General features: G+C 56.6%; 8 protein-coding genes across 8 annotated transcripts; 3 read left to right on the top strand and 5 right to left on the bottom strand.

The window, feature by feature from the left end:
• Positions 1 to 422: 422 nt before the first annotated feature.
• On the top strand, positions 423 to 2,401 carry N657DRAFT_653264 (phosphoglycerate dehydrogenase; the record flags this gene model as incomplete). The annotated part of the gene is made up of 4 exons (XM_062794387.1): positions 423 to 962; positions 1,033 to 1,158; positions 1,206 to 1,621; positions 1,681 to 2,401. 4 exons carry the CDS (start codon positions 423 to 425, stop codon positions 2,399 to 2,401), a joined length of 1,803 nt encoding a protein of 600 aa, XP_062650641.1.
• Positions 2,402 to 3,562: 1,161 nt separating this feature from the next.
• N657DRAFT_588592 (uncharacterized protein) lies at positions 3,563 to 7,584 on the bottom strand. The gene is made up of 3 exons (XM_062789849.1): positions 6,913 to 7,584; positions 6,759 to 6,857; positions 3,563 to 6,707 (listed from the first exon to the last, which is right to left on the bottom strand). Exons 1-3 carry the CDS (start codon positions 7,114 to 7,116, stop codon positions 4,026 to 4,028), a joined length of 2,985 nt encoding a protein of 994 aa, XP_062650642.1. The 5' UTR covers positions 7,117 to 7,584; the 3' UTR covers positions 3,563 to 4,025.
• A 1,410-nt stretch (positions 7,585 to 8,994) lies between these two features.
• N657DRAFT_668872 (uncharacterized protein) lies at positions 8,995 to 14,523 on the bottom strand. The gene is made up of 3 exons (XM_062795463.1): positions 13,495 to 14,523; positions 9,537 to 13,429; positions 8,995 to 9,174 (listed from the first exon to the last, which is right to left on the bottom strand). The coding sequence occupies exons 1-3, from the start codon at positions 14,142 to 14,144 to the stop codon at positions 9,074 to 9,076; spliced, it is 4,644 nt and encodes a 1,547-aa protein (XP_062650643.1). The 5' UTR covers positions 14,145 to 14,523; the 3' UTR covers positions 8,995 to 9,073.
• A 1,008-nt stretch (positions 14,524 to 15,531) lies between these two features.
• On the top strand, positions 15,532 to 17,143 carry N657DRAFT_640743 (mitochondrial carrier). Its single transcript, XM_062792024.1, has 6 exons — positions 15,532 to 15,621; positions 15,692 to 15,714; positions 15,776 to 15,786; positions 15,847 to 15,876; positions 15,929 to 16,012; positions 16,070 to 17,143. Exons 1-6 carry the CDS (start codon positions 15,573 to 15,575, stop codon positions 16,779 to 16,781), a joined length of 909 nt encoding a protein of 302 aa, XP_062650644.1. The 5' UTR covers positions 15,532 to 15,572; the 3' UTR covers positions 16,782 to 17,143.
• Positions 17,144 to 17,365: 222 nt separating this feature from the next.
• On the bottom strand, positions 17,366 to 18,897 carry N657DRAFT_687264 (uncharacterized protein; the record flags this gene model as incomplete). Its single annotated transcript, XM_062796884.1, has 4 exons — positions 17,366 to 17,848; positions 17,907 to 18,095; positions 18,200 to 18,589; positions 18,628 to 18,897. 4 exons carry the CDS (start codon positions 18,895 to 18,897, stop codon positions 17,435 to 17,437), a joined length of 1,263 nt encoding a protein of 420 aa, XP_062650645.1. The 3' UTR covers positions 17,366 to 17,434.
• Positions 18,898 to 19,455: 558 nt separating this feature from the next.
• Positions 19,456 to 21,024, bottom strand: N657DRAFT_640745 (uncharacterized protein). The gene is made up of 2 exons (XM_062792025.1): positions 20,915 to 21,024; positions 19,456 to 20,843 (listed from the first exon to the last, which is right to left on the bottom strand). The coding sequence occupies exon 2, from the start codon at positions 20,636 to 20,638 to the stop codon at positions 19,757 to 19,759; it is 882 nt and encodes a 293-aa protein (XP_062650646.1). The 5' UTR covers positions 20,639 to 20,843; positions 20,915 to 21,024; the 3' UTR covers positions 19,456 to 19,756.
• An 85-nt stretch (positions 21,025 to 21,109) lies between these two features.
• N657DRAFT_566503 (Zinc/iron permease) lies at positions 21,110 to 22,648 on the bottom strand (the record flags this gene model as incomplete). The annotated part of the gene is made up of 5 exons (XM_062788433.1): positions 21,110 to 21,144; positions 21,203 to 21,330; positions 21,383 to 22,308; positions 22,369 to 22,511; positions 22,564 to 22,648. 5 exons carry the CDS (start codon positions 22,646 to 22,648, stop codon positions 21,110 to 21,112), a joined length of 1,317 nt encoding a protein of 438 aa, XP_062650647.1.
• Positions 22,649 to 25,066: 2,418 nt separating this feature from the next.
• N657DRAFT_567025 (COX15-CtaA-domain-containing protein) lies at positions 25,067 to 26,620 on the top strand (the record flags this gene model as incomplete). The annotated part of the gene is made up of 2 exons (XM_062788475.1): positions 25,067 to 25,434; positions 25,489 to 26,620. The coding sequence occupies 2 exons, from the start codon at positions 25,067 to 25,069 to the stop codon at positions 26,618 to 26,620; spliced, it is 1,500 nt and encodes a 499-aa protein (XP_062650648.1).
• Between the last annotated feature and the right edge of the window lie 577 nt (positions 26,621 to 27,197).

The raw sequence follows: 27,197 nt of genomic DNA on the forward strand, positions 1-27,197 counted from the left end.
GGGCCGAAGACGTCTCTCCCCCCTTTATGTCATCCTGTCGCCTTGACACCGGATGAAAGAACAAGCCCCCGCTCCTCCACTCGGACCCCTTCCGACACCACCCTCCAGGCAGCACGGGCGTGTTGTATAGCACCCGCCTGCAGACGCTGTGTTCTGACGCTGTTGGTTCCCCGCAGCGACCGCCGCTCGCCCACCAGTTGTGTCCCGCGATGAGCATTAAGTCAGGCGGCCAGAGATATGGAAGTGAGATATGTACACAGCAACATCAGAGTTCATAAGCCGGCTCAATCTCGTCCTATACCATTGTCATACCCCTTTCTCAATCCAATTTGCCCCCCCCTCTGATACCCCACACATCACAGGTCATCCAGCGTGCACACATACCACAACCACCACAGCACCCAGAACATCAACCAACCACAATGGCCCCATCCGCCGTCTCCTCCTCCTCCTCCTCCTCCTCCCACCCCGATCCGCTCACCCCCCCAATCCGCATCCTCGTCACCGAGAAACTCTCCCCCGAAGGCCTCGCCCTGCTCCGATCAACAGGCTTCCAAGTCGACACCCCGACCTCGCCACCCCTATCCCCAGCCGACCTCCTCAAGCAGATCCCGTTCTACCACGCCCTGATAGTCCGTTCCGAGACCAAAGTCACGGCCGCCGTGCTCCAGGCAGCCGCCTCATCGTCCAAGCTCCGCGTCGTGGCGCGGGCGGGTGTCGGCGTCGATAACATTGATGTCGACGCCGCGACGCGGCAGGGCGTGATTGTGGTGAACAGTCCGAGCGGGAATGTGCTCGCTGCGGCGGAGCACACGATTGCATTGTTGATGGCGGTCGCGAGGAATGTTGGGGCGGCGGATAGGGGGATGAAGGAGGGGAGGTGGAATCGCGGGGCGCTGGTTGGGGTGGAGGTCGGGAGGAAGGTTTTGGGGGTGGTGGGGATGGGGAAGGTTGGTGTTAGGGTACGTATTTAGTTCACTCTCGTCCCAGCCGCCTATCTGATATACGAGTATGTATTTGACATGTAGGCAGGTGGCGAGGATGGCTAAAGGCTTGGGGATGAAGGTGGTGGTGTTTGACCCCTATGCGAGTGCTGAGCTTTGTAGGGAGGTGGGTGTTGAGGTCAGGGGGAAGTTGATTGATATGTTGCCTGAGGTGGTGAGTTGAATGTTTCCCCCTTTTTGCCCTGTGGCTAACACAGGTAGGACTTCCTGACGGTGCACACGCCGCTGTTGGCGAGTACGGCAAACCTGCTCGGGGAGAAGGAGTTGCGCAGCATGAAAAAGACGGCGAGGGTGTTGAACGTGGCTAGGGGCGGGGTGTACAACGAGGAGGCGCTGCTCAAGGCGTTGGACGAGGAGTGGATTGCGGGCGCGGGACTGGACGTGTTCACTTCGGAGCCCCCCAGCGCGGGATCGGTTGCGGCGAGGCTGGCGGCGCATCCCAAGGTGGTTAGCACGCCGCATCTGGGAGCGAGCACGGTCGAGGCGCAGGAGAACGTCTCGATGGATGTTTGCACGCAGGTTGTCGAGATCCTGCGGGGAGGTTTGCCCACGGCGGCTGTCAACGCGCCATTGATTCTCCCTGAGGAGTACAGAAAGCTACAGCCGTTTGTCAGACTGTATGTCGTCACCCTTAGCCTCATTCGCTTTTTTGGCCTCCCAATACTGACCCTCGCAGGATCGAGCGCATGGGCAGTCTGTACACGCAACACTTTGCTAGGGGGCGTGGTGGCATGGTGGGCGGCCGACGCTTTGAGCTGGTCTATCACGGCGAACTCGCCGGCATGAGTAAGACGCGGCCCTTGTTTGCGGCGCTGGTCAAGGGGCTGGTGAGCTCCATCAGCGACTTGGGCGGAAGGGACGTCAACATTGTTAACGCCACGCTCATTGCCAAGGAGCGCGGCCTTGCCATCGACGAGAAGCACGTTCGCGACGGCGGCACTGTTCCCCGGTACGCAGGCGCCGTCACGTTACGCAGCGTGGGCACCGACGAGTCTGCTGCCCAGACGTCAGAGCAGGTCATAGAGGGCTACGCCAGCGGCAACGCCGTGTACATTTCCAAGCTGGATCGTTTTACTGCGAACTTTCAACCCGAAGGCACGCTACTGGTGCTGCACAACTACGACGAGCCAGGCAAGATAGGCAACGTCGGTTTCATTCTCGGCCAGCACAAAATCAATATCACCTTCATGCAGGTGGCTGGGCTTGAGGGCGAATTGGGCCCTGCTGCTACTTCTCAGCTTGTTCAGCTGGAGGATGGACCTGTGGAGGCTGCGGGCGGCCATGTTGCCAAGGAGGCGCTGATGATCCTGGGAGTGGCCGGAGAAGTGACACAGGAGGTGCTTGATGAATTGGCCAAATCAGGGGGAATTCTGGATGTCAGTCTGGTCAGGCTGTAATAGGCGGATATATCATGCAGAATATTGACTCGAGGGAGTTGACAAGAGGCGACGAAATGGGTTTGCTGTTATCATGTTTATGTTCGGGGCTTTTCGCCAGTTTCAACAACGCATCCAACGGACCGAGTGCACATGGTCATGTATGATTCTGAAATCAAATCATTCGTGCCCCAACATGAGCTATTCAACATTTCCCTAGACACCTTGTGCCCCTAATAGGGTACCGCCACAATGTGGTTCCTACATTCGGGTGCCAACAGGGGCTCGGCCATCACTTTGCCCGAGCACGAGAGAACACGCCGCCTCCAGCGATTTCCTCCGCTGGGGCCCTGTAGGCCTTGCACTCTGCTATCATCTCACTGGACCAGTTGGTCTGGCTGAGATACCTTATCCAACGAATCGAGCTTGTGTCTTGCAACATGGGCCTGGCGTTTTCTCTCTTACGTAGTGACACAATTGTCTTCGTGCTCTCAGGCGTCTTAATGCTGGTGATCAACCCAATGAAGTCTTTCGTCGAGTTTACGGCAGATTTTCGTAAGGTAAGAAGATAACAATCATTTGAATCTGTGCTTCACCGGGCATCGACCTTGGGATTGGACATGATGGTTCTGAGATAAGGGAGCGTCGATGAAGTTGATTCCATGACCATGCTCTCGCAAGGAGATAAACCTCGCTAAGTCTTATAGTAGCGTATACTGGCATCATTGGAGATCGTGTCTCAGTTACACTGGACTAATAATGACCTCTCCCACCAATAAAGGAGCTACCTAATATCCTCGAATAACGGACCGCGTGGAAGTGTTTGGTTTTGTTGATTTCGTTGAAACCCACAATGACACCCCCAGTCTACATCCATCGCACCGCAAACTAAAGGAACCGGGTCAGTAGCACTGGGAGTGGGCCCAGGACGCCGAATGGCGCCTGGATGCGTGATAGCAGAAAGTGCTCTTGCGCAGGAATCGTGATCACAGGTCGTAACAGGGGTTGTGGGTAGATGCGTGCTCGGAAGGACGGTAAAGTGCATGTACTAGTCGTGGGATAAGGCGAAGGAAGTCCTATGGAGTAGTCTTGGTTCAAGTCAGGATCATAGTGAAGAAACTAGGTAAAGAGCAAGAAATGTAGGATACAGAGAACGGAGCGGATGACCGAACAAGTAAAGCCCTCAGACCATCTTTCATGCAGTGTAATCTAGCCCGATCGCGACACAGGCACAGCGAGGTACTAAAAACCATATATCCTATCGCTACCTATAGGCAAAAGCACCTGAACGACGCCCAGGATGCCCCCGTATGCACAAAAGCATCCACCGAAACCGGTGCAACCAAAGCACCCAGTCCAGCTCCGATTCCATTCCCGTTCCTTCAAACCAAGCCCGCAACCCATGCATTGCACGTGTTTCTAAGCCAACGCAACTCGATCCCGAGGCCACCAGACCAAAGCAGCTCTCACCCAACAATAACAGTCTTTGAGTAAAATGCAGGGAAAGTTGCATCCAAAGTGAATCAAGGCCAGGTAGAGCAAGCTCCAAACCGAACCCAACCTTCTGCAACTTTCAAGCCCATATACAGCCGCAGAGCAGAACCAAGAAAGCCGAATCCTAACCAGACCCCAATCCCTCACCATTTCACCACCCTTTCCGTTGTATTCCGCGGGGCTCAAACTTCCCTCCACCAGCACCAGTGCCACCTTGCCCACTTCCACTCCCACCAGGCTGCTGTCCCCCTTCATCCAGACTCCTCCTCGATTCCCTCTCCAACTCACTCATGGCAAACACAAGCGGCTCTTCATCCGCCCCCTCCACACTCCCGGCATATCTCGCTCCCCTGCCCGTCGTGACCGACGAAAAGGACCCCGGCCTACCACCTTTTCCCGAGGCAGAAGCAGAAGCAGAGACAGAAGGAGAAGCATACCTCCCTACGCCCAGTCCCCTGCTGCTGCTACCGCCACCACCACCGACCGAACCCCGACCACCAACCAGCCCCATCCCACTTCCACTGCCACCACCGCCCCGCCCAACAACCCTGGAACCGCCACCGATAATATCATCGCCTCTACCCCGCCCGTCCCGAACTCCACCCTCCGACGGTGCAGTGGAGGTATTCGACCCGGCCCGGCCCCCAAGACCGCCCTCACGCTGGTACGCAAGCAGGGAGCTCAGACTCGGCACCTCCCTGCCGTCCGCACTCACCCCTTCCACGCTCGCACTGCGCTGATACACATCCACCGCCTCGCCTGCCACGACGTGATGCTGCTGGTGCTGGTGCGCGACCGAGCTCGCCCGGCGGTTGGGGCCGCTGCCGTGAAGGAGGAGGCGCGGAGAGAGCGGGATGTCGATGGCTGTTGCGGTCGTGGCCGTATTGGTGGTGGTGTTGCCAGTGGTGGCTGTTGTCGGGCTGGACCTGCCGGCGGCGTCTTGCTGGGTGACCATAGGCGTCTCGTCCTCGTCGTCTTCTTCCTCGGCGATCTCGCTTTCCTCGCCGGGAACGGGTATATTGGGGTTGGCTCCGCCATGGCGGCGGGCGGTGGCTGCTTGGTCTTGGGCTTGGTAGTCGATTATGGAGTTCTCGCTGAGGCGTGAGGGTATGGCGGGGGTATGAGGCGTGTGCGGGGAGAGGGGTTTGCCGGGGGACGACGAGACCGACATGGAGGCCGGATTCACCATGCTTGGAACGTTGGTTAGTTGGCGGCTGGAGGAACTTGACGATCGCTGAAGGTGGATGGAGGAGGTCATGGAATCGGTCAGAACGTTGTTGGTCTCGCGCATCGACTGAAACTTGGAGAGCTGGGCAGCTGTGCGCTTGGAGGCGAGTGACTCGCCCTTCTTGTTGGGCTCAAAGCTCTTGAGCGTTTTCCTGCTGTCGAGGGCTTTCAAGAACTCTGAGATGTTGTCATCGTCCGCTGCGAATGAACCAGAACTGGCCACTCCACCGGCCTCAGTGAGCAGGCCTGAGCCCGGCTGAGCCGACGAAGAAAGGCTCTGCTTTCCGCTGCTGGCCTGGTCATCGTCGCCTTTGCTCTGCCCACCGAACGACGGACGCCCCCGGCGATGAGTGAAACTGCTGCTGTAGCGCCCAGTCGGCCTCGGAGATGCCGAGAGGGAAGGCACTTCTTGCGGAGCGGAAGGTCCGCCTCGTAATGAAGCTGCCATTCCGATAGTGAGTGACGAGCGGTTTCCAGTCCGCGAGGGCCCAGCGAGGCCGGGACGGGTGAGAGATTGGGGAGACGACGGCGCTTCCATATCGGGTATCCTGGGAGAACCCGAGAGCGAGCCAGCTTTGAACGGCTGGAACGAAACTGACGGTCGCCTGCTCGCTGCATCGTAGGGTCTCACAGGGGGTCTGCCTGCAGCGCCGCGGATCGGTAACGAGTGTGGAGGGTCAGATTGTTCGATGCTTGCTGACATCGAACCCGACGGCGAGCTCGAGTCTGATCCAACTGGTCGCACTGACCGTAAAGCGGTAATGGGGCTGGTCCCTAATGCCCCTGCGCCATGGAACGTCGACAGACTGCCATAAGTCTGCTGTGGGCCCTGCACTCCGCGGTCCTGCCGCTGAGATGGCAGCGAGCCCGGTTCTGCAAACGAATCGGACCGACCTTGCTCTCGTCTCTGGGGTACAGACGGTCGGAAATAGTTCTCGTCGAATCCCATAAACCGGGAACTAAGCAGCGACTCTGCGTCATCTACCCGAAAGTTGCAGTCGTTGCGGTATGTCACCGAGGCGTAGAAGCGGCCGACAGGCACCTCCAGATCCGTGAAAACGTATTCTGTGACGTGATCCCTCCCGTCGTGTAAGGGCAGCCGCAGGGGGTCGTATGTGGTGTACTCGGGCTCGACAGTCAAGATCCTGCACTTGACTTCCAGGGCCGGATTTATGCCCTTGCCTAACGCCTGCTGGGAGTACTTCCAGCATGGCATGACGCGTGTCGTCATGAACAGGGCACGGAAGAAGACGATGCTTCTTTTGTAGACGGTCGGTAGGATGGGGCCAAACTCTTCTCGACCGGCATCCGGGAGACATTTAAGCTCGAGCCTCCACCGTTCCAGAATCACCTCGGTGTTGCGCTTCGAGGCATGGCGTTTTCTGGGGCTGTCGTCGGATGACTCTGAGGAGTTCAATGCTTCCATCACGTCCCACCTCTTGTTGCCGTCGTCTATGAGGACTAGGCTCTGGCTGCTGGAAAGTTTGGAAGCGTCAATGTACGTCTCGATGATGAGCGGTGGTGGGCGGTTTTCGAAACTGCCCGACTGCTTGTACACCCGGAGCTCGTCTCGAAAATCTTCAATGTCGTCCGTGTCGAGTGAGAACTGGCTTCCTGTCAGATATCTTGACACACCCTTGCCATCTGGCCTGCTTACCCAGTGGTTCGTTTTTTTCCCGTCCGACCTCTTCCCGCCCACCGGCGTTGTGTTGAGCCGGGACTGCAGAATCACGACGGCTGCCTTGTTATAGAAGTTCTGGCAGAAATCAGTCCAGATTCTCCCTCTTTCACGAATCATGCTGTATGCGCACCTGGATGATCTGGTCCAGTTTCCTGATGGACTCCTTGCTCGGGACGGAGGCAAAGCTCTCGGCGCTCTCCGATCCCCCATCTTGGCTCGTGGTATCAATGGCGGCGCGGACTCGATTCCTCGGGTTGTTTGTCCGTGTGGGGTTTGTCTGGGGCGACGATGCAGGGGACGAGACCCGTGGCGGATGGCGGGATTGTTGATGCATTTCTGCGGCTAGGGATGGGGATGAGAGCAGTTCGGGCAAGGCTTCACATGGGTGCCAGCGCCGTTTCGAGCTCGAAACGTAAAGAGGTAGGTTGCCGCAAGGCGAGGCTGCGAATGTATATAGGTGTGATTGAGATGCGGCAGCCGAGGATAGGTAGTCGAGGGGCGTCACTTAGGCGGGAGGGTGCTGTCGAGGCAGGCCGGCCTTCGCATCCATGGTTCAGGGTGGCGGCCTAGTGGATGTAAAAGACAGGAGTGAGGTGAGGAGGGGGGAATGCGTGAGAACCGGCACCCCAAGGCAGACTCGATACGGAGCCAGCGTCAACAATCAGATACGGAGAAGATCGGGGAGGGACCCGTTCAAGATGCGAGAGTTTCGAGAGCTGGTTGGCGGTGACGCTTAACTGGAGGCAGACAGCAGTGGAGCGGGCCTCCGGGAACCTTCTTGGAAGCCAGCACCTTGCCGGCGAGCCGGGGTTACAAACGGTCCAGGGGGTTCCGATAGGGTGCAGGGGTTAGTGGCTTGCGTCCAGGCTCTCGTCACTTAATGCAATTCACGCCGTGCAACGTGAAGCAGTTGTATGCTGCCTCGAGCCTCGAGCCCTAGGCAGAGAATGAACTGCACAATGAATGCACAACACCGAGTCCGTGATGCAGAGCTCCCAATACACCACTGACGCGAGTTTACAGCGATGTCGGAAGAATAAAGTAGCGACAATTGGAAGCTTGTCAGATAAGGACTGCCCAAGGACTGGAAAGCAGTCATGCATGGAAGTCCCGTCCGTGGACAGGGAAAGGGTCTGCTGCACTGTCCATGTGTCCACCTTTGACGCCAAAATCCCAGGCATCACTCTCGTCGGCCTGCCAAGCATTGGAGAGCAGCTGGCGGCTGCCAAGTCTTCATCATGGCTCGTTAGTGTCTGGCCGGTGCATTGTCAACCGCCAACGTTGACACACACACCTCGTGATCTTCCACCAATCTTCCGTCATCGCATCAGGCACAGCGAGCAAGCCCAGGTAACTACCTGTGCGTGCAAGAGCAACCTTGAGACCTGAGATGGGATTGTGAGAAGTTGAACAATTGATCGCGTACATCAGGGCTGGCAATGAGCAGACAACGATAGAACTCAGGGTACATAGATCGCTGGGAGAAACAGCTCACCTTCCGTCACTTCAACGTCTCAGACAGCTCAGAATCGAGGTCAAGAGCCGTTTCCTAGCCATTGCAAACGTGAACCACAACTTTGGGCTAGTTAACCACCTGCATAAAAGGGTCAAGTCTCGTATGACGAACAGGTGCTTCTGCCGAGCTGTCAAGCCCAGGATTGATCCAGTGCGGTATGGATATAAATGCTACGCTGGTTTCGAAACCTCGAATGCTAAATCTGACAGAGCGCTGTCTGTCTTCTCCGGGATCGCACAAAGTGATGTACACCAAAGTCCGTGTTTGGTCAGAGATAATCGAGATGCACATCAGTGGCAGTCTGTGGTTAGCGACCTGCGGTGCAGCTATGAAGGACCGACAACAGGCCAACTACAAAGTGCACTTGGTGAAACTAAAAAGAAAGAAGAACACGAACAGCGCCACCTGATCATCTACAGATACTTTGCGAAGCCGACAATGAGGCTGTCGGCATGCACAATGCCATTCCTTCCTGTCCTCTCCTCCACTCCATGCATGCAGCACCACATGCGAATCAGGCTGTCCAGAGTCGGCAGTGGCTCCAAATGATCGAGTTACACCCACTGACACACCACTAGACGTCGACCCTGGGAGGAGATTGACCGCGAGGTTCCCGCCGCTTTGGCATCATGCTAGGATCAGTACTCTATACAGCTGCTCACTTTACACCGGAGCTCATCTTTCAGCATACCACATCAAGCAACTAAACTTGTCGATTCTTGCTACCCGCAGTCATTGGCTGCACTATGCACGTCGAGTCAGAACAGGTCCCAACTCATAGTGAATGCAACCACGCATAATATCCGGCCTGGATATACAACAGGTAGACAGCAGACAAAGCCTCCAACTCCACGTGGATCGTATTCACGGGCCAGACTGCCATGCCCCGTCCATGTATATGCATCCCTTTTTACCCCTATACAGTCCCTGACCTAACTCCTGTAATTATTTTGCTGCACCACCAGCAGTAAAACCCTGCTGCTGCTGCTGCTGGCGTCCCGCCTCTCTTTGACCCCCTCTCCCGCCACCACCACCTCCTCCTCTCCCTTTAGCGCTTCCCTTCCCTTTACCACCACCCCTCGCACCAACACTATCCATTCCACCCATGCCCCCAGATCCATTTCCATTCTCACTCCCATTCCCTCCCACCGCTGCCCTCCCATCATCCCCACCACCTCTACCACCCCTACCACCCCTCCCTCCCCTTTCCCTCCCCCCTCGCCCCCGTTTCGACGAACTGCCCCCCTCAGTCCTCTCCATTCGCCTCCTTTCCTCGTCCTGCATCCGCCGGCTCTCAGCGTCCCACCACTCCTGAAACGCCTGCTCCTGCTGGATCTCCTGCAGTGACCGCTTCGCCACCGCCTCCTTGACCTGCATCTTGTCGCGCGTCTGCTGGCCCATGATGTCCGCCATACTCAGGCCCAGGAGCGGTTCCGCCTTGGGCGCTGGCGGGATGTAGACTTTGGAGTGCGGAATAACCGGCGGGGGCCTTTGCTGGCCCGAATCAGGGTGGTGCACTCCGGACGTGCGTGGAATAGGCGTGATGGGGGTGGTAGTGGATGGTTTTGCAGCGGCGCTGACGGTGGAGCTGCTTGGTGTGCGCTGCCCTGAGAAACGGGTGTCTGGGGATGCGGTGCGCCGGTGGATTGGGACTGACGTCGAGGCGGCTGGCGCGTCGGGGGTGAGGAGGCCCTTGGCTAATGGGCTGGCCGCGCCGTCGGCTCCCTGGACAGGTGTCTTGCCCTTGTTGACAGTCTTCCAGGGGGCAGCTGGGGACTCGTTGCCCGAGCGCTCCCATGCGTTCTTGGGCGTGTCTGTCTTGGTCGTGAGCAGCGCTGCTTGCGCTGCCTGCTGCTGTCGCTTCTTTTCCTTTTGCGACATCTTTGGCGCAGCAGCCTTTGGCGTTGTCTCCTTCGCCGCCCTCTGTGCTGCCAACCCATCAGAGAGTGAGGACCGATTTGCAGTCTCCGACTGTATGATGTCGCGGAGATCGAGCTTTGACATTGGTGGCGTAGCAGCTGCCCAAGGCTGCCCTGTTTTGACCGAAGTTGAAGTCATCACGTCAACACTCGCCGCTTTCGCCGTCTTTGCGGGTGCATGGAGCCTGCTCAGCGGGCTGCTTGGAGGCGACCCGCCGAGCTCGAGGCGTATCTTCTTGCCTGCGGCCTTCCAGGAGCTACCCAGCGCCGGGATCTGATCCACGTCCAATGTCGCCTCAGCAGGTTTCCGAGGCCTCACAGAAGGACTAGCAAATAGCGATTCCTCTTCATCCATATCAAAGATCATGTCTCCCTGGGACGCCTTTGATCGAAGACGAGGAATGGAAACCTCGTTTCGGTCTGCCAAAGACACCTTCCTGACTTTATCAGGGGTGAGGGTGAGGGGACTCGCCTCTTCCAAGCTGCCGTATTTGGCTTTGACGGAAGACGACAGCTTCTTCTCCTCCTCTCTTTGCGCTCTGAACGCGACCTCCTTGATCCTGATCTGCCGCTCCTCATCAATCTCTTCAGCCAACCAAGGGTTATTCTCATGAAGCAATAGCTCGGTCCGACCGCTCCTGACAAACGGTGATTGAGCGGCCTGGTTATCTCGGACGACCTCGTCCAGCTCGAGGAGCAAGTCCTGGTCGAGCTCGTCGAGCAGATGGTTCTCGAGCATCGTCTCCAATTGCAGGCAGATGTACTCCAAGCCTACGTCCTTGAACTCCGTGACGGAGCACGGGCTGATGGCGTTCAAGAGATGAGCAATGTTGCGAATGTTGGCAAACCTACCCATGACCTGCTGGCAGATCTGCGACAGCCGATCCAGCATCAGGTAGTTGGCGATCGACATGACCTCCATGACGAGGTCTAGGAAGTCGTCAAAGGAATCACAAACAGCGGGGTCGAAAAGCTCTGCGCCGCAATCCCCGTAGAGATATTGAAGCACATATCCGAATGCCTTAGGATCAGCATGATTCATATCGATCTTGATCCGCTCAGCGGAGGCAGCCCGACGGCTCTCGAGCCACCTACCCCTGGAGCGCCCGAGAAAGAGGCCTTGGAACCAGGGACACCTCTGGCAAACAAAGGTGCTGTGGACCAGAATTTCGGCCCCCTCCAGCTCCAGCAACGCATCGCCATCTGCAAAGAACCGCGGGTCTTTGACTGCCAGTTGAAAGTCCTGGTCCATGCATTTCTTGGGTTCCACCTGCAGCCTGGCTGCCGCTTTCAGGCTGTTCATGCCCAGACGGGTGGCCAGCTTCATGACTTCCTGGCGGATTTGGCGATATCTGTACGCCAGCGGCCGGACGTGACCAGTGAAATTCCAGACTGGAATCACCTTATCCTCGTAAGCGAACAGGACGAGATTTAGCAGCGCGATGAGATCCAGCGCGGGGAAGCAGACCAGCGCCTTGCCATCGGCCTCGCTTATGCTGAATATCTCGTGATTAAACGACCCCGACTTGCGAAAGTGCGCAAGAGCATTTCGCAGAACAGGGCTGCGAGCAGCAAGCAGCCAACCATGGGTGGGTATCCTGATGCCAGGTGAAGACGAGGTGCATACGGCTGCATCCAATGGGTCGTTCCGGTACGACCACGATGTAAGGTGCTGCGCCAGGTCACCTTCAATGTCGGAAGACTTCAGCACCTCGTAGGCCACCGATCCCAAACGCCCTGCGATGTCGTCGTTACCCCAGAATTTGCGGACTTCGTCTTTAACATTCTTGGGTTCCGATGCGACAAATCCGTTGAGGCAGTTCAATGGCGCCACGTCTTCCCATAGCGACTGGTCATCAACAGCGAGTTGCTCCTTCATCACATCTGAATCCTTTCGGATAGCGGCAAAGGTGCCGAACGCCGATGCCCGGACGGTGGCAACTTTGGTGATGCACGGGACTCTCTGAAACTTGTAGTCCTTCCTCTTCGATTCGGACAGCCCCGACGATGCAACCTTGGCCTTTGCCCGCTTTATCCTGCGCCACACAGCCCCGGATTTGGTGCTGATGATGACGGAGCCGTGCTCGCCAACCCCAACGGAGCGGACGCCATCTTGCCGCGCAGACCAAATGCACTGCGGCTGTGTGACGGCACCCTTAATCTTCGAAGGGTTCGTTGTAGACGCCGTTGGCGGGTTGGTTTCGACTTTGTGGTCAAGGTTCATGGTAAACAAATCACCGCGTCTCGTGAGGGCCGCAATTGTCTCGCCGCCGGAGGTTATGTAGTTGATCTGCGTCGAGGACGGATCATACCGAGTTGCCAGCTTGATGTTGCCGACCATGTCGAGGGCGGCAAAGGGAAATTTCACGATGTGGTAGCCATACGCGGTGAACACGCAGACGGTATGGTTTTGCAGCAAGATAGTCGTTGCTTTGTCAATGGCCGTCACCATGGCAATCGGCGATGAGAACAAGGAGGCCGCCACTTTTCTGGGAGTCTGCTGAAACTCGAGCGATCTAGAGTCGGCGTCCATCAGAGCGAGTTGGCCGATATTTTTCCCCCAGCAATAGAGCGAGGCCCCGGTATGTACCACAGAATGGATCGAGGATGCGGCAATCCCGACAATGACTTCCTTCTTCAAAGGCCCGAACACCTGCCGCGGCACGGTGCTGATAGGGTCCTCGTTCTTTTTCGCCGGCTCGGGAAGGGCATATCCCAGTTGGCACTGCGCATTACTGCCCCAAGTCCATAACGCGCCGGTGTCGTCAATTGCCATGGAGTGGTTCTGGCCCAGTGCGACCTGGACGACCCTCTTGTCGGCAAGCGGCCCCTGGACGGGCGTGTACGTGAATCGCGTATTTTCATCCCCAAGGCCGAGCCGCCCGCCACGGCCAATGCCGCACACGTAGAGGTTCGAGACCGGATCTGTTGTTAACACCGCGCTATGCAGCTTGGACAGCACCACGTCTTGGATCAAGAGCGTCCGATTCAGAACCAGAGTCGGGACCTTCGACAAGTCCTGAGACGCGGGGTCGTCTAGGCCAGCGGCCTGGAGGTACTCTCTATGGAACCGGCGCAGAAGATAATCTGGGCGCTTGAGATGTACTCGGTCTGGAAATTGACGATCGTCTTCATCGCCAAACCCCAAGGACAGGTTCTTGTTGCTGCCGAATGCATAGAGGTCTTCGCCAGCAGTGTGCACGCCCTGATTACTGTTGTCTTTGTATCAGATTCTGAAGCACCGAGGCCGCACATGAGCCCAAACAAGCAGACTCACAGCGTCTTATCCAGAACAATCTCAGCCTCGTCGCTGTCGGAAACGTCATCAGGCTTATCCTGCTCGATGAGTTCCTTCAAGCTCCGCTCGCCGATGGTCGAGTGGTAGAGGTCGAACGGACTTTTGCCCTCATGGTCTTTCGTCTTGATGAGCTGCCCTACGCGGTGAAGCGAGGCCGTGTGCCCAATCAAGTCCTTGCGCTCCTTCTCTAGCAGTAGCCGAGCGATGGAAATATTGCCGACATACAGCGCCCGGTGGAGCGCATTCCAGCCACTCTCGGGGTCCTGAACGTAGATGTCGATCGCGGGGTGCTCGAGGAGGGCCTCCACAAAGGAGATTGCATTCTCGGTGGTCGAGGAAGCGGCGCGCAGCAGGACGGTAAGACCGGCGTGGTCGCGGCTGTTGACTTCGTTTCGGCCGAGGCCACCGTGGCCATGGCGCGCACTTCCAGAGCCTGTTCCAAAGCCCTGGGGTTTGCGCGACTTGGCCGCCGTGCGCGGGGAGGTAGCGTAGCCCGGGTTCCCACCGTTTCCTGAATTTAAGGTTGAGCCCCGGGCGCCACTCTGTGCGCCATGGCCGGCAGGCGCAAGAAGACGTCGAAATCGGTCGACATCATCTTCCCAGTAGTATTTCCACAGCAGATGCGTCATGTGCCAGACGGGTATCGCGGGACGTCCTTCGGAAGCTTCAAACGCACCTCGCTGTGGTCTCGATGGATCACGGCCTGTTTAAAGGTGCGACAGAAAGCTCGGAAAAGACTTTCCCACGACGAGTTTCGGGCTGAAACCCCCAAGGTTTGTGCGTCAAGAGACCAATGGGCTGCGATTTTTGCGCGTGGCGATATTGCGCGAGGAACAAGGACGCGGCTCTCTCGGAAGTAGCTCTGCAGCGCAGATGAGTGCGATAGGGCTTGGTTTTGATTCGATTGATGTTGATTTGGCGTCTTTTTCTCTGCAGCGCTATGCTCGAGCTCTGGGTCGGCTATCTACAACTTTTCGACGGAGTAGCGATGTACGATTTTAGTTAGGGAGTGTTGCGGGATACCTGGTCATAATTCCGGAACAATGTCTGCCAGCCATCATGATGTCCCCGTGTTCCACGCGCCAACCCAGGCCCGGGCGTTTCCGGACAACCAATCGGGACCCCAGTTGCATGCTCATGCTCGAAGCTCCCGCAGGTAACGGCTCAACCTAGTCACTCACTCGGACGGCTCAGGATTCCAAGGCACCATCTGAATGTGATGCAGACGGAAACGTGCAACGAATCGAGCCTTTCGGAATCCGATTGCAGATGATCCAACGACAGGTTCATGCAACGTATGCATTTCCGACGTCGAGCGTCTCTACTCCTTAAACAAGAACCGGGCTCCGGCTGCGGGGTCAACAGTCATGGGCTAAGTTATCCACATTAGCAGAGGCACAAGCTGTATTCCCAAAGCGCAAAGCCGCGCAACATGAATTATCCTAGATTACTCCGTACTGATGGCTGACATGCCTTCCATTCTGATATGGAGGTTCTGGCCCCGACACACGTCCTACCTCGCCTGCCGTCAAGGTCTCGACATTGCCGGGCTCAGGTGGCCCGGACACGGAGATGGAGTGGATGCCGGCTTGGAATCATCTCCTCCATGGCTATACCGGCAGTCACTCTGCTTTCCCTTCAAAAGAAGACACCATCCATCCTGGAGACACTGTGCCCTTCTAATTAGATCCTCCTCTTGCTCTCTTTCGCGATCCTCATGCCCTAGAGCAGACGCAGCTTGAAAAAGCGGGTTAGGGTTTCTTATTCATTACCGATCCTGTGGGCCCGAGATCCCCACGCACTTGGACCAGGGGTTTGGGCCCTCCGATGTCGTCTCTCCACACGGCTGAATGTGCCCTGATGTGGGTGGGGTGGGGTTGACAGAGTGCATGGCATTACCAAAACTCACCACTTCGCCTTGCTGAATTCAGGTCGCGACGCTTACTTTCCGCAGTTGTTTTTATTGATACCCTATTTTTTTGCGTCTACAACCATTCTTTTGCTTGCTTTCCATTCCGAGCATTTCGAGTATCAATTACCTCAGGAAGCAATCCAAAATGGCGTCAGAGAAAGCCCCTCTGCCCTTCGGGTACACCTTCATGGCCGGTGAGCGACATTTCGAGACTTCCCAAGACCACACACAGAACACTGGACAACTAACCATGGCCTCAAATAGGCGCCATTGCCGGGGTTTCTGAGGCACGTTGACGGCTGGCTCCGATACTGGCCAATTGGCATGCTAACACTCCGGTGCGCATAGATTCTGGTCATGTACGTCGTCGCAATATTTCTGGTCGCGTGCCTCAAGTACTGACCCGAGTCTCCCAACAGGTACCCGCTAGATGTCGTCAAGACAAGAGTGTGAGAGAGCGCCCTCACCTATATCGACGCGCCCCGACTGACGATTGGATAGACAACTTCAGACCGGCAAAGGGGCCGGCGCCGATGCGTACACGGGCATGCTCGACTGCTTCCAAAAGATTATTCGCAATGAGGGGTACAATCTCGGAATGCTCAGGACATAACATGGGACCGACATTGACGGATGCACTAGCTTCTCGAGACTGTATCGCGGCATCACCGCCCCGATCCTCATGGAGGCGCCGAAGCGCGCGACCAAGTTCGCCGCCAACGACAAGTGGGGCAAGTTCTACCGAGACCTGTTCGGCCAGCAGACCATGACGCAGTCGCTCTCGGTCCTCACAGGTGCCTCGGCGGGCGCGACCGAGTCGTTCGTCGTGGTGCCGTTCGAGCTCGTCAAGATCCGCCTCCAGGACAAGGCGTCGGCCGGCAAGTACAACGGCATGGTCGACGTTGTGCTCAAGACGGTGCGCAACGAGGGCATCCTGGCCATGTACAATGGCCTCGAGGCGACGCTGTGGCGCCACATCCTCTGGAATGCCGGCTACTTTGGCTGCATCTTCCAGGTCCGGCAGCTGATCCCCAAGGCCGAGACCAAGAAGGGCCAGACGGTGAACGACATCATCGCTGGTACCGTCGGCGGTACCGTCGGCACCATTCTCAATACTCCGCTAGACGTCGTCAAGTCACGCATTCAGAACACGGTCAAGGTTGCTGGGCAAACACCCAAGTACAACTGGGCGTGGCCAGCCGTGGCCACGGTTGCCAGGGAAGAAGGATTCGGCGCTCTGTACAAGGGCTTCATCCCCAAGGTTCTTCGGTTGGGACCTGGCGGCGGTATTCTGCTTGTCGTATACACTGGAGTGATGGACTTCTTCCGCAAGATGAGGGACGAGAAGGCGTAAGGAGAGACCTGGAGGGGTGATCTTTGCTTGGAAAATTTACTGCCTTGTGCTGTATACAAGTTGGAAGTAAGGTAAGGCAGAGCAAGGATGGACGGATCCTTGGTCAGCCTCGTTTAGACTAGACTCGCCGGAGATATCCTTTTGTTGGAGCTTTCGTCGCAACGTTCCGCAGTCTCTTCGTCTTGGGACAAGGACAACCTTATATGCCCACACTTCTATCTCATCTTGCCCGGAAGCAATTTCGCTTCATGTTGCAAATATTTGTTTTCTTGAGCAGAAAACCTTTCTTCCCAGTCATGTCGTCTTCTCCTCTCCTCTCCCTCTATTTCGATACTTTATGAAGTCTACTAGAATTAAGGCTCTGGAGTCGCTTACCTTGCGGACCTGCTCTTGTTTCTATGGTCCAGTTTGGATGGAACATTTCTTCGGATAACCGTGCGATTTCATCGCGCATCACACTCATGGTGCCGTCAACACTCGAGGTGAGTTGACCAGGAGACACCTTTCTGTGACACCTCCTTACCCCCGATGTAAACGGAGATTTGCAGATGAACCGGCCTTGAGCCGGGAAGCCATGCCACATGCATGCACTAGACAACCAAAACATCAGGCTCCATGACTTCCGCGGCCTCTTCTTTCTCCGCATCACCACCTCACTTCTTGAGCCTCGTCAGGTTCTGCCTCCTGAGCCAGATGTTGTCGAAAGTATCCCGATATAGTCGCCCATCTTCCGTCTTCGCAGCCCAGCTCTCAAACCCCGCCCAGGCATGATCCAACACCGTGCTCGCATACCAGTTGTCAGCGTAGTTGAGCCGCAGCAGGTGCATGACCAGCTCCTTCAGGCCGGCCGTGTATTGGAACAACGGCTCGAACACCTTCTGGATGTTGACATCCCCAACGCAGTCATGGTCGCAGGGAGTGGACTCCTCGGCATCGTTGGCGGTGATGTGGACGCATCCGCATTCCGAGCACTCATCTGCCGGCGGCAGGGGGCGGCCGCACATCATTTCGTAGAGCATCGCCCCGACAGCGCAGAGCTCGCTTCCGCGCGTATAAGGCCGTTCCGACTGTCGAAGTCATCAGCACCACTCCCTCTCACTCAAACCTTAAATGAGACACACTCACCCTTTCCAACCCAAACCCATCCCTCTTCCACCTTCCTGCCCTCTCCCTCAACAACCCCAAGGGGACCTCATCCTTCTCCGGCATCGCCACGACCGGAGTCTCCATGGACTTGACAACGCCCCCAGAGGCCCAACACTTGCCAAAATTCCCCAGCTTCACGGGAGCGAACGTCTCAATTCCCCTCGGGGTCTGCAAAACACACTCGCCGCCGTCAGAACCCGATGCAGCACCGGCATCCAATCCCGCTCAGCCTCGCTCTTCCCCCTCCTCCGCTTACATCTTCCCTCTTCCACAGAGACCCCGTACGTATCCCCCACGCCCTCATGCAGCCACTGCAGAGCCCTGAGCAGACCCAGCGCAACGTGCCAAATGAACGCCTCCGGGAAGAAGCCGCCGGCTGGAGCGATTGCTTCTTCAACTTCTTTTTCTCTGTGCCGACGACGGGTACCAATGTTGCCCACGTGCACACCACCAGCAGCAGTATCAGTATCACCCCAACATCTAGCACCGTCATCCTCCTCCACCTGCTCCTGATGATGTTGAAGAGTGGTCCGTAACTGCGGTTCATGCTCATCAAAGAGATCCTGCAGCGTCCCCATGTCACAGTAGTCATACACCAGCATCCGCCTCGTCACCAAGTTCCTTCTCATGCCGCCGACATCCTCCTCCTCCTCCTCCTCCTCCTCCCCCCAGGTATCGGTTCCACACCGCCACCACCGACCTGGGTCAGCGGGATAGCGACGAGCTCGTCGTAGATACAGAGGAGGTTCTCATGGTTGAGGAGCGCGGCCGCCGGTTGGCATGCGCCGTGCCGGAGGAGGGTGCGGGTTCGTCCGTGTTCGCTGGTGCTGGTGCTGTGGATGATGTTGGGGTCGAGGTCCAGCGGCTCGGCGAGGAGCAGCTCGCCGTCGGTGATGCGCCGGACCAGGTATCGGCCGTGAGCGAGGGGTTTGTAAAGGGAGTAGGAGGACTTGGAAGTGGGAGTGGTCATTGTGGATTGTTGGGGAGGGATAGGGGTTTCAAGATGTCGTGATCTGTGAGGTATGATGATGTTGGGTTACAATTGGGAAGTGTGCTCGGGTCGCTTGGGATCAAGAATTCTGGGGGGAGAGAGTCCGTGAGACGTTGTGAAGACTGGAATGTGCTCCCAAAAGGCATGGTTCTTTGTTTGGCCAGCGATCAGAGCTGCATTCCCGATCCGGAGAAATGGCCCTGCTCCGGGAGTTTGTTTGCCATAGTATGGCATGGCACCAAAGTCTCGTCAGTCCTTGTTTCTTTCCGTGAGCGGACCTAGAAAGCCGCATTGGTAATGTGAAGGGATGGAATGCGGAGGTCATGGCACAAACAAAGACCCCTAGCACTGAGCCCACTGTCACACTGCCCAACCGCCAGATGTTTCCTGGGTATCAGCGTGAAATGTATCTCACTGTATTGCAATCCAATGTATGCATGTCGTCATTGACATTGTTGAAACCCTAAGTCCACCTCCCCACCATGCCAGTAATAGGTGAAGCCAAGGTCACTCAGGGGTACTTGGATCCATCCAACCCCAACATGTAGTTATATAGGACATACAAGCACTGCAAACTCATTCAAAACCTTCCACAACCCTTTATGCACCTTCCTTCCCAGCCTAAATCCTGCATTTGCACCGAACAGAGCCCATCCTCAAATCCGCCTTTGTCCTCGAGCCTGTCAACAACAGCGCCCAACCGGTTCCACCAGTAGCTCCGCTTCGCCAGCCTCGCCATCAACAAACTCTCCGGCCCTTCATCCGTCTCGCAACAAAGCATCCGCAGCGCCCGTTTGAGCAGAAAGTACATGCCTCGCCAATCAATGTCCCCATCCACTCACTCTGGCAAGGCAAATCCCAGCTCAACTGGGCCCGTGAACCGGCTGCGCCAGAAACTGCGCGGCAACTTGGGCAGTAGGGAGACGCAGGCGATTGTTCTCGAAGCAAGCCTGAGGGCCAAGAGGTCGGCTGTTGGGGGGTATCCTATGATTTGCTCTAGGAGCTCCACCGGGAGCTTGGAGAAGGGGTTGTTTCTTTTGCCGTGGCCGGTGAGCGTCGGGGTCGAGGCCGAGTGGGTTAGATCCAGGTCGTCCAGGGGCATGGGAGCGTGGGCTGTTGGGAGACGGTCAAACCCTAGCTCTGCTGCCAGGCCGTCGAAGCTGTAGAGGCGTCGCATGGACGCTCGCTGATCAGGCCATCCGTACGTCATAATTGCTGACCATGGCCGAGGAGAAGGTTCGTGTTTCGATGGGGCGTCGAAGCCCGGGGGATGATATTCGATATCCGGGGAGGTCGAGATCAAATACTTGCACCACGCCGTAGCGACAGCGAGGGGGTCTGAAACTCGGCAGGCTACGAGATCCCAGCAGTCGGCGTGTACTTGGAAAGTCCAGGTGTTTGTTTTCTTGTCGTAGAGGGGGAAGCCGGCAAGGTGCCTCTCCGGACTTGACTGCTGGAAACTCAGAGGCAGCATCAACTGAGCCTGGTGGTACCAGAATAAGTTCCACCGCGGCCCAGCCGTGACTTTCGACACGGTAGCCGTCATGTCCTGCTCATCGGCTATCCATTGGAGGGTGACGTCCAGAATTGACGTCGGCGCGTACCGGTATGTCTCGGCGTATCCATGGCACAGCCAGCACATCCGCCCCGATAGGACGGAGAAGTCCAACGGATTTAGAAATGGTGATCTTACTCTCAGTGGCAGGCCGACCAAGTCCATAGTTGCTGAGGGAAGAGAATGACTTGGGTCAACCATTCGGAATCAAAACCATTCGAGATCAAGCTCCTTTCTGTACCCGAGAAGGCGGGTGAAGTACCTTTAGATCATCCTGCCCTGTAAATGACAAGACCACCTTTTCTGCAGCTAACACGCATCTTGATAACCCTTTCGTCATTCCTTCAACAACCCATCAAGGTTCTGACGCCTGGTTGCGGTCAACAGGCCAGGCCGCTGACGACAGTTCGAGGTCTTAGCCACCGTTTTTGAGGTTCGTACCTTCGGGTGTAGTACGCCAAAGAAAATCCATTCCATTCGTCAGTCTGTCCGAACAGCACAAAATACGGGGCCCATAGTGTGGAAACAGCATGTACGGCGGTCAAGGTGTGCGCCGAGGAAGTGATGGCTGATGGCGTTGAGGCGACTGGGTTGATTGCGCTATGATACAAGCTCGAACCAAGTGTTGCCTCCAAATCACGCAAAAGCGCCCACAATGGACATGCCAATAGCTGTTAAATCAAGTCAACTTTCGACTCAGCTTTTCTGTCAAAAACGGCACAATCTTACCTCCAAGAATCAGGAAGAAAAACGCCATCAACCGGTCCTTCTTTGTCATGGTCCGGTTGGCCTCCTCAGACAAAAAGTCCTCGGCCATGAGATCGACAAGAGCAGCATAGAGCAGGAGACCAGATGAACTGCAAATGATTAGTCAAAAATACACCACTTTCCCGTTCCGGGCGCACTCACATAGCATTGAACACGCCCACAATAATGAGCCCAAACGCGCTGTTCGGATCGTACCAGTCCCTAACAACAAGCCCAATGGCCTGACCTATCGGCGCCGTCGTCCCAAAGGCAACAACCAGCACCCACGGACGGAGGCTGCCGCGCCGGTAGGGGACCTCTGCGATGCGGGCTCCGAGACCGAGGCCCTCAAACATCTGATGGAACAAGATCGCAACCAGCAAGATAAGAAAACCCTCGATGGTGATGCTGATGGTCATGCCGACAAAGACCGAGTGAAACAGGATGCCGCCCTCGAGCAGCGTGATGTTCATCGACATCTTGCGGTACACGGCCGGGTCGACCGGCTGGCCAGTCTCGACGTCAATGTACGGCGAGTCGATCAGCGGCGTTTCGGAGATCGTGGTCCGGCGCTTCTCAGACCCGTAGGTCTGCTGCTGCTGCGGCGGCGGCGTCGGCTGCATGGACTGGATCATATTCATCATCTCGAGCCTCTGGCGGACGTATTGCTCGTAGAAGACGATGAACCAGGGCGGCATCTCGGACTGGTCGGTGAGCCCCTTGCCGTCGGCATACGGATTCTTCTCAGGCGGGTATGCTCTCATTCGCTCCTCGTAAAGCTTCTGGGCCATCTTCTTCTCGTAGTCGATGTCCTCAATCTCAAATTCCGTGGCGCTTGTGTATCTCGGCGGCCGCGGAGGTGGGGAGGCATGACTGGCTGCGGGCGGCTTGTGACTATGTGTCTTAAATCCCATGGGCCCGCCGTGGGAGTGGGAGTGGCCGCCCATCTTTCCGTTGAGGTACATCTCGATGACGAAGAGGCAGAACATGGAACCCATCATAATGACACCAGGCATGGCCGGATACTGGTCGGTGAACAAGTCTGGAAGGCAAGGGTCCATGAGGTTGCCAAATGCGGTCGGGAGCAGCTATTCGCTGTTAGCTTCCCCTTCCCTCCATTGAGTCCATTCATGAACCGTCCTTCTTACATGGACAAACGCTGTGGCTACCAGGACACCAGTACCGAAGTGTTTACAGATGAAAAATGTCTTTGCCGGCACCTTGACCCATTTGACCTTCTTCGCGACGACCGGAAAACCAGCGCCAAAGATGGAGGCCGTGAGAACCAAGACTGACACACCTATCAGTACATCACCCTCTAATCGAAGAGACGCTGTACTTACACAGAGCCGCGACATGGAGGGCAAGATCATACTCGCCAACCACCTCGCCGCTACCACAGACCGGCTTTCCTCCCAGGGACTCCATTTCGGAGATCGGGGCGGTCACGTTTTCGGCCATTTCTGAATGTCTGGCAAGTAATACCGAGTTCGAGGCGCCGTATTCAGGGGACAGAGCAGCTCCAGGCCTCTCCCCCAGAACATAAGGCGCGGAAAAAAAGTAAAAGAAAACTACCAGCGAAGCCGCCCGGCAGCTTCGATCCAAGAAGAGAAGGGAAAGGAAAGGGAAGGAGACGGTACGGGTGCAACTGTCCCAACTATCCACGGCCGGCGGGATGACCAACGGGGGGAAGAAGGGAAAGGAAGAAGGGAAAAGAAGAAGGGAAAGGAAGAAGGGAAAAGAAGAAGGGAAAGGAAGAAGGGAAAAGAAGAAGGGAAAGGAAGAAGGGAAATAAGATCAAAACAAACCGCGAAGAGATCGAAATGAGGTCCTTCCAGAGGACCGCTGGTAAAGTCAACAAGAGCCAAGACGGAAAAGCATAGTTGTTACGGATGCACGTCTGACTTTAGTATGCGACATGTCTTGGCGTCGATCAATGGCTGGGGAACAACCAACATGAGGGCCAAGTCGAGTTGTGTCTGGCAACAAGGGTGAGTTGGAACAGGATAACCAGCGAGTGCCTGGCATCTTGAGGGGAAAGACTTCAGCAAGAGTCCATGGAACCCACGCTTCAGGGAGGAACACATCTGTTTTAGGCCGGGTCATCGATACCGAACGCCTTTCCCTTCCATGTCGAATGCCTTTTCATGTCCGGACTGACTCGGCGGGGTTTCATAGGATCTGTGTAGACATCGTGGTCATCGAGATCAGGAGAGTAGCTGGGCTCCACTGTATTAGCCTCGCAAGGTCAAAATGTGATCGACATACCTCCGGCATCCCGTTGGGGGTTCTTTGCTCTTTCGACTGGCCAAATGCGACCGATTTGGCGGCGGGGAACAGAACAACCCAGTCGAAGGCGAATTTGGTGTCAGTGAGCTGTGAAACGGGCTCGCGGGCCCACCAGCTGCGTCGGAAGCAGCTACCGGCTGTCCACTTGGGGATTTGGATCTGGCCAACGGAGGTATCCGCCCAGTCTCGGGATGGAATCTTGTCAACCCCGATTGTTCATGTAATCGGATGTCAACGACCGTCTATGTCTCTCTCTTTCCATGATGCGTAAATGAAGTCCAGGTCGCCAGCGCACATCGGTACCTCTGAGGAGGTAGACTGGTCCTTCGAATGGTATCCGGCAGGACCTGCCTTGCCTAGCAGATGTCCCAGATTGAGGCAAGATATCCCGATGGACATGGGTCCACGGCACGGGCTGCAGGTGGAGTGTGGGGACAGGGGAGGTGTAGAGATCGTTCATGTCTCCGTGGAAGACAACAGCCCTCCTTCTTTGTACGAGAGGTTGTGCCTCGCACGTATCAGCGATTGAGAGAGCGTTGACTAACTGGGGAGACGTCTGCAGGGGTGCAAACCGGGAGACCGTTCGGCATTTGCGATTTCATGTGTCTCTGTCTAGGTCAGTGACAGGCTCATCGTTGCTGTAACCCTTGGCGTCTGTTTCGGCGCGGATCTTGCAGCACACTGCACCAGACAACGTTTAGGGGTCGTCGGCTGCCGTGCAGTCGAAACATGGTGCGAGCCAACCACACGGGTTGGACTTGGTTCTGATGCGGACAGTTCCGTGGTCGACAGCGCTTCCATGCATGGAAACTTCCAAGCTAAGCTGCAGCAGCAGAACTCAGCATCCTACACGTGTAGGACCGCCCGTGCTGGGCGATCTCACGGACTTGTTGCGTCGTGGTCAGAACCAAAATACTGTTACCCAAATGCCTTGGCAGTGTGGCTGTACTTGTACCATATGTCTAGAACCCTAGATGGACGATGGTTGTGTCTTGACCGTCGCAATTCTGTGTCTGGCTCGGTCTGGCCACAAGGAATTCTTTGGACGACGTTTGATCCGCGAACGCTTGGCTGTTACTGGCTTGACATGGGTTGCCAAGACTCGATTTGGAATTCAGTGAAGCTCAGCTGGGAGGCTCTGCCGGGAGTTGTGTTGCGTGTCGCGGATAGGATCAACTCAGCACAGGCCTGCCATCTTGGGCAACTCAGCCAAGCTAGGAACAGTTGAAAGTGTCGCAACTCTCAATTCTGCTTCAGAAGATGGATTGACTCGATGGTGGCTGGCTACTTGACGGTTTATGAAGAACGGATTGAGCAGTTGTGATCGCATGTCCCGGGCAACGAGAAGGAATCGAGCAAGGCGGAAAGACCCGGCAGCCCAGCTCTATAGCGGCTCGGCGGGCAAAGGTGGGGCCCATATCGGCTCGCCACTCAATGAAGGTGGGCTCACTAGCCTGATACCAAAGTTCAACAGCCGAACATTTGATCCCGTCCGATGTGAGCTCCGGAACGAGACAGCTCCCACCAACAACCGCCATTGTCGGCGCAGCCACCAAGATGGGCTTTTCTCAGCTCGGTCTACGCAGGGCCGCCGTGCACATGTCCCGTGTGCCCGTTGCCTGCGGCCCCTGTCTACGACAGCAGGTTCTGGTCCCTCCGTCCCAAGTTTTGAAGCTCGCCAGAGCTGCCCGAAGATATGCCTCGGCGACGACAATTGAGTCCAAGAATTCCCTCGAGTCATTGAGAAGCAATATCACGAAGGCTGCTCAGCCAGCGGCGCATAAATCTGGCTCCCAAGCCGCCGAGAAGTCATCGTCCTTCCCCAACACCAACGCCAAGGTGGTGGGCTACTGGCTTGTCGGCAGCGCCGTGAGCGTCTTTGGCATTGTGGTATGGGGAGGCTTGACACGGCTGACCGAATCTGGGTATGTTAATTGCCAAGGCTGAGTCTGCACGAAGGAGCTAATCAAACGTGCCAGCCTGAGCATCACAGAATGGAGGCCCGTCACAGGCTCCCTGCCGCCCATGTCGGCCGCTGACTGGCAATCCGAGTTTGACAAGTACCGCGCTTCTCCCGAATTCAAGCTTCTCAACCCCCACATGGACCTGGCCGAGTTCAAGAAGATCTACTTTATGGAATGGGCACACCGTTTGTGGGGTCGCTTCATCGGTCTCTCCTTTGTGCTCCCGACCGTCTATTTCATTGCTCGCCGTCGGGTAACGCCGCGAATGGCCGTCAATCTGGTCGGCATCTCGAGCCTCATCGGTTTCCAAGGGTTTATCGGGTGGTGGATGGTCAAATCCGGGCTGAAGGACGATCTCTTTGCCCCAGGCTCTCACCCCCGCGTCAGCCAGTACCGCCTGACGGCACATCTCGCTACCGCCTTCATCTGCTACGCCTGGATGCTTCTTTCTGGCCTTGGGGTGCTCCGGACACATCGGCTTCTTCGCGACCCTGAAGCTGCCGCCAAGGCTTTTGCAGCGCTAAAGTCGCCCACGCTGACAGCGCTCCGCCGTTCGGTCGCTGGTCTGACCGTGCTCATCTTCACCACCGTCCTCTCCGGTGCTCTCGTTGCGGGTCTCGATGCCGGTCTTATCTACAACGAGTTTCCCAAGATGGGCGTAGGGTATGCGCCGCCCAAGTCGGAGCTGTTTGACAAGTTCTACTGCCGCAGGGAGGACGGGTCCGACCTGTGGTGGCGCAACATGCTCGAGAACCCATCGCTCGTCCAGCTCGACCACCGCATACTCGCCATGACCACCTTCACCGCCGTGGTGGCACTGTTCGCCTATAGCCGGACCTGTCGGATCAAGGCTGCGATGCCCAGGGATGTGCGTAAGGGCGTCAATGGTATGCTGCATCTCGCTCTGATGCAGGTTACGCTCGGCATCACCACCCTCATGTACATGGTTCCGATCCCCCTCGCGGCCGCTCACCAGGCCGGTGCGCTTGCCCTCCTAACGGGAGCGTTGGTCGTGGGACACCGGCTGCGGGTACCCAAGGCCACGCAAGCTCTGGTGCAAAAGGCGCTGCAGAATCCCTCTCGGTTTCATGGGCAGGCGACGAGTCAGAAGCTTCTGAAGACTGTTGCCGAGAAAACCGGCGCTTAGACAACTCTTGCGTTGAACGCGGGATGTTGCCTGGACATAGGCTTGTACATTACGTATGAATTGGCGGATGCATACCCCAGGTTCGCGTCAAGTTGAAAGCCATGTAACTGTAAGATGTTCGAATAATCCCATTTCAACTCCCTACCTTCTTGTGCGTGCTTCGTTCTTGTGCTGTCTTTGTTACGGTCAACCGACATTTGCTTGACGCTGCTCTTGATCACGTCAGAGGGTCGATGAGAAATGTGCAGTTGCAGCTGAAAGCAGCTGGCAGCAACCGGCGATGGCTGTCACATTAACGGCAACCCGTGACTTCGCGCGCCTGCCGCGCCGACATGGGACAGCAACTAGTGACAACGATTGAACAGCATCGCCACTGGCTACAACGGCGATGATACAAGCCCGGGGCTGTTGCTAACCCGCACCTACCCTCTCGCGCTTCGTTTACAATGGTGGGCAGAAAGCGAAATGCGCCGGCAGAAATCAGCAGCCCGAGGACAACGCGCTCGAGCGCAAGAGCAGCGTCGCAGGGCGCCGCAACGCGACCCGGCTCGCGGCGCAGAACTGCTGCCAGAGATGT

This window comes from Parathielavia appendiculata (genome assembly GCF_033297405.1).
Source record: "Parathielavia appendiculata strain CBS 731.68 unplaced genomic scaffold N657scaffold_2, whole genome shotgun sequence".
Lineage (NCBI taxonomy): Eukaryota > Fungi > Ascomycota > Sordariomycetes > Sordariales > Chaetomiaceae > Parathielavia > Parathielavia appendiculata.